The 4,779-nt window shown below is 44.6% G+C and overlaps 1 protein-coding gene across 2 annotated transcripts; it reads left to right on the top strand.

Annotated features, from left to right (window-relative positions):
- The first annotated feature begins 601 nt into the window (after positions 1 to 601).
- Positions 602 to 3,564, top strand: LOC123111750 (retinol dehydrogenase 13). Of its 2 annotated transcripts, XM_044532604.1 has the most exons (9): positions 602 to 890; positions 1,008 to 1,074; positions 1,368 to 1,396; positions 1,475 to 1,683; positions 1,812 to 1,930; positions 2,404 to 2,508; positions 2,587 to 2,653; positions 3,000 to 3,153; positions 3,260 to 3,564. In XM_044532604.1, the coding sequence occupies exons 1-9, from the start codon at positions 714 to 716 to the stop codon at positions 3,413 to 3,415; spliced, it is 1,083 nt and encodes a 360-aa protein (XP_044388539.1). In that variant the 5' UTR covers positions 602 to 713; the 3' UTR covers positions 3,416 to 3,564. The 2 variants fall into 2 exon arrangements, with proteins under 2 accessions (XP_044388539.1, XP_044388538.1); XM_044532603.1 differs by having other exon boundaries at positions 3,000 to 3,564.
- The last annotated feature ends 1,215 nt before the right edge of the window (positions 3,565 to 4,779 follow it).

The following is a 4,779-nucleotide window of genomic DNA, read 5'->3' as shown; positions in this document are numbered from 1 at the left end:
TGGTTATTTTAACTACGGTTAGACCTCTTATTAATTTGACAAGATTTAATTTTTGGGTCAAATAATGTTGGGCTCAACATGTCAAAGATTAGTGGAATTTATAGAATATGGTGAACATTTTAGTTTTACTGTTTGTCAAAATAATTTATTTGACTTTATTTTAAATTTGAATTAGGCTTTGATTTTTATCAAGTGGCAGTTTGGCTTAGCAAGCCTGATGACATGGCATCATTAGGGGGAGGTCACTGTAGCTAACGACTTGAGGTGTTACATAATCTTTTCATTTCTGAAAGTTCATTGATTGGAGAATATATCACACTATCCATTAGTTCAGTCAAGCTCACCACAAGTTCACACATTATTGTCAATTGAGTAAGTTTTATTGACGGGGAGAATAGGCTATGTGTGTTGTTAGAGAGAGGGGGGGAGAGAAAGTGAGGAAGAGGGAGGGGGAGAAAGTGTGTGTGATTTAATGATAAAAAAGTCGTCAATGTTATAATATTAAACTTTTAAAGTTAATATAGCCCCGTTGCAACGCATCGGCGTTCTTCTAGTTCAAAATAAGAAAACACGGTTTGGATGTCTGGAGCAGGCAGTTTGCCAACTCGTTCCCCGCAGCTTCCAGCAAGGATCCAGCCGTTCGTTTGAGTTGACGCAGTGACTCCGGGTCCACGGGTCCACGACGCCGCCCTCGCCAGACCCGCCGCCCCGCCATGGACCGCGACGCGCTCCGCATGGTCTGCTCGCCCCAGTTCTGGCGCATGGGCGTCCTGTGGACCCTCTCCCTCCTCTACTCCTACCTCCTCCTCTTCCTCCGTGGCTGGACCGCCGCCCCTCGCCGCCGGGAAGATGTAGGTCGCGGCCGCCGCCCCATCTGCGTGGTCACCGGGGTAATCTTGAACTGCCCTAACAGGAGTGTCTGCCTATTTTATCGTATTATTACTACTGTTTTCCATGGTGCGCCGCCTTCTGACGGTGCTCCGTCCATGGTGTGTGATGGCTCGCAGGCGACCTCGGGGCTCGGCCGGGCGGCGGCGGCGGCGCTGGCGAGGGAGGGATACAGCGTCGTGCTCGGTGAGTCGCGTGTGTCTTGTCGTGCTCGTGCGGGCATTTCGTCGAGCACTTGGCGCTCCTGGTCTCGTGCAAAATAGAGTGCCCTTTGTTGAACGCTATATATATGACATTCGATGAATCTGCAAACGCGGATGTCATGTTTCATGTCATTATTCACCACCTACTCTACAGATAAATTGATTCTCTGCTGCATCTTGAATTCTCGATTCCATTCATGTTCATTCTTTATTTTGTCCTTGTTGTGGGACTTGTATTCAACGGACTAAAATGATACATGTTCTATTTTGCCTCAGCCGGACGTTCTGCGCAATTGCTGAGTGAGGTATTGTTTGCAGCTTCAGTTGGGTGTCTGTTTGCTTCTGTTTGCCATTATCATCACTGCTGCACTCTGTAAAACCAGACCGCTAAAGAAATTCGTAGGCAACAGCCAGATGCCTGTCTTGAAGCCTTTCAAGTGGACTTGTCATCCTACAGGTCAATTAAGAAGTTTGAAGCTTCGCTCAATCAGTGGATTCGGGATTCGAATCTGGAGCCTTCCATTCAGCTTTTGATCAATAATGCTGGGATGCTTGCAAAATCACATAGAGTTACCGAGGATGGGATTGATGAGTATGTGCTTTCCTTGCAATTATTCTCGTGAAAGAATTATGTGGTCTTCAAGTTCTCTTAATATCAGCATTATGCTTTCTTTTATCTAGCCAATTCTCTAAGTGAACCTTAATGCGTGTGAATTTCAGAGTGATGCAGACAAACTACATTGGTCCATTTATCCTGACCAGCATTCTTCTACCACTGCTGAAGAACAGCCCGGTACCTTCCCGGGTGGTTAATCTAACATCTTTCACACACAGATGTGGTAAGTTTGAAGTTTTTCCTATTGTATATAGTACACCAACTGTATGAACTTTTTCTCAGCCTATGTTGAACTATTGTTGCATGGACATTGCCACATTATGCATATTTTTGTATTGCATACATTAGTTTTCACATATCGGATAGAGAACTGGACGTCGCCCAGGTGTCTAGGTGCGTGAGTGCACGCCGAGCCCACCTGCCAATCCCTGGACTCCGTTGGAGCTCGTCTAGTTTATTTAGTTTGCATCTATTTGTTAAATTATGTTGCCACTCCCTGTGGATTTTTTGGTTGTAGTAGCTCCATTGCCAAAATCTAGGTGGACCACATATTTCCCTGTTGCGTCTATTTTGAATCTGGTACACTATGTGTACCATTTGTTCTTGCAGCTGGTCACATTGTACCACCATTCTAGCAGTTTCCCTCTCCCCGTACACATTCTCTTTGATTAACACGTGCAATTATTACATCTCCAGTGTCAGAAATTGACGTGTCCGAGGAGGCACTGCAAGGAGTGAAGTTTGGTCAGCATTCAGTTGGGGGAAGTTACCCCTTAGCTAGTACTTACGAGTATACTAAATGTACGCTTCTTGCTTTAGTATTCACTTCATGCAGGTCTTATCTACAAAATCTATTGGTCTCATTTTCTCCCATTGCAGTTTGTTTACTTGTGTTCTCATATGAACTTCATCGACAACTTCACATCTCTTCTGGTATCTCTGTCATGTATGTGCCATTTTAGTCCTGTCTTGTGTTTTTCCCTTCCATTTATTCTTCATGCAATCGTATTTGATTCACATGATAAGATGTGCACCAGCGCTTTTTGCCCATTGCCCACCAAGTAAACCTCTAAAACATGTCTGACCCAAATGTCGAAGTCCTCGCAAAATTATGTTCTTCTGTAGTTCTGTTCTCTTTTCCTTTTACCGAAATTCATTAGTTATCTTTGGTACAAGGACGGATTTCGAAGGCTCATCTCTCTGTCATGCTATGCTGCCTTAAGCCCTTTTATTTTTTTATCATTTGAGTTTGTTTATTCTCATCTTTAAAGTCTTAAATTTCATGCTTATAGGGCCGCGGATCCAGGTGTGATAGAAACACGCATCATGCGGGAGCTCCCTCCATGCCTTTCTCAGTTCGCGTTCTTTATTCTACGCACCCTGAACCTCCTACAGCAGCCAGATACGGGGATTGGTGCTGTCCTTGACGCAGCCTTGGCACCGCCTGTAGCCTTCCTGTCAAAACCCTCTCAAAGCTTCTGCTATTTTGATGCAAGAAAAATGATGTATCGACATTCAGTACCAGCTCTGAGTTTTAGTTGCTGTATCGCAGGAAGCATCTGGGAAGTATTTTTTTGGAGGGAAGGGAAGAACCATCAGGTCTTCTGTGCTGTCCTATGACATAGAGGTGGCCAAGAAGCTGTGGGCAGCATCTTCAGCACTGCTCCAGGAACTGCGGCTTAGAGACTGTGAACTGAGGACTGGTTGAACCAGCTTGTAAATTTGACATGGTTAGAGCATCTCTAGCCGTCCCTTCGGGGACATCCGATAAAATTGGAATGATACAGAGCGCATCTCTAGCAGACCCCCCAAGTCGCACTTGAGGAATTTATTTTATTTTTGGTTTTGAGGAATTAAGCCCTATCTAACAGATCCTATATTCCTATAAAAATACTCCGTCCGTAAAGAAATATAAGAGCGTTTTGCTCACTAAGTAGTGAGCTAAATGCTCTTATTTTTTTACAGAGGGAGTATAAGGAATTAAGACACTTCCTGGACACGGTTTCAATACTGAGAGTGATTTCTCTCCACGATACCAAGCTCCAGGCCTCTGTTTTCCTCTGAAATCGCTCGCCCCGCAGAAGATACACATCGGCTCGCTCACAGTGAAACAGAAGCGACGACAAGGGAGTGGCACTAGGAGCTCGACCATGACGGTTCTTCCTCTCCCCGCTCACCATCATCTCTGCTCCTCGTTTCCTGCTCGGTGCTCGCCACCGCTGCCCATCCTCTCCAGCTCGCAACCGTTGCCCCCTGCCTGCACCTCAAGATCTGTCGCCCCTCGTGGAGCACATCTCCCTCCCAATTCATCAACAGAACATCCAAACATGAAATTGCTATTGCCTCCTTTGTTGAATTCCCACCGGCAATTTCATGTGCAACCAAACAATAGATTTGGTATTGTAGCATATTTCGGAACAACACTGATTTGGTATTGGACCCAATGAATTCAGAGGTTCTCAATACATACATCCAAACAGAGCGTGAATTGTCTGAGTGTTTGGCTCTTAGCTGTTCACGGAACCAAGAATCAATCGACACATTGTAGCTTTTGATGCACTAGTGAATGACACTGATTTGTACCAAGCACCTGCCCTTGTACTCTTGCTCATATTGGGTGCTTCTTCATATTAATGTTGTTCAAAATTGACTTAATTTTTTTGTCAAACTCCAAATTAAAAAAACTAGATACTAAATTTATTGGGATATCCTCCTCATGTGGGCTGTGAGAAGATGATCATTTGAAGACTTTTAGGCAGCTCAAAGAGGTGCAGAAGCACGCTACCCATTAGGGTTATGACTAGGGTCATTTTGAACTTTGCACGTGAGAGGATGGGGATGCTTTACTCTCCATCTAGTAGTCACCACCACCATATTTGCTGAGATTGTTCCAATCCCTAGCTTTTGAGCCCCAAATCTTGTTGTGTAAATCCAAGATCTAAAAATCTTGATGTATGGGATCCTCTAGTGCTATCCAGAGAAGAACTTATTGTATCCCACATTTAATAATAGTGGAAGAGGATTTGGGTGGTTTCGGCCCATGTTTTTCCCCTCGAGTTGGGGGTTTTCCAC

Source organism: Triticum aestivum, chromosome 5B (assembly GCF_018294505.1).
Source record: "Triticum aestivum cultivar Chinese Spring chromosome 5B, IWGSC CS RefSeq v2.1, whole genome shotgun sequence".
In the NCBI taxonomy this organism is placed as follows: domain Eukaryota; kingdom Viridiplantae; phylum Streptophyta; class Magnoliopsida; order Poales; family Poaceae; genus Triticum; species Triticum aestivum.
This window is presented reverse-complemented; position numbering and strand designations above follow the sequence as displayed.

What these genes read in the sequence shown, in the direction of transcription:
- LOC123111750 (XM_044532603.1), top strand. Translation starts at nt 714, where the DNA reads ATGGACCGCGACGCGCTCCGCATGGTCTGCTCGCCCCAGTTCTGGCGC. An exon ending in CTGCGCAATTGCTGAGTGAG is followed by an intron (nt 1,397 to 1,474) that starts GTATTGTTTGCA and finishes CTGTAAAACCAG; the next exon opens with ACCGCTAAAGAAATTCGTAG. An exon ending in TCTTCTGGTATCTCTGTCAT is followed by an intron (nt 2,654 to 2,999) that starts GTATGTGCCATT and finishes TCATGCTTATAG; the next exon opens with GGCCGCGGATCCAGGTGTGA.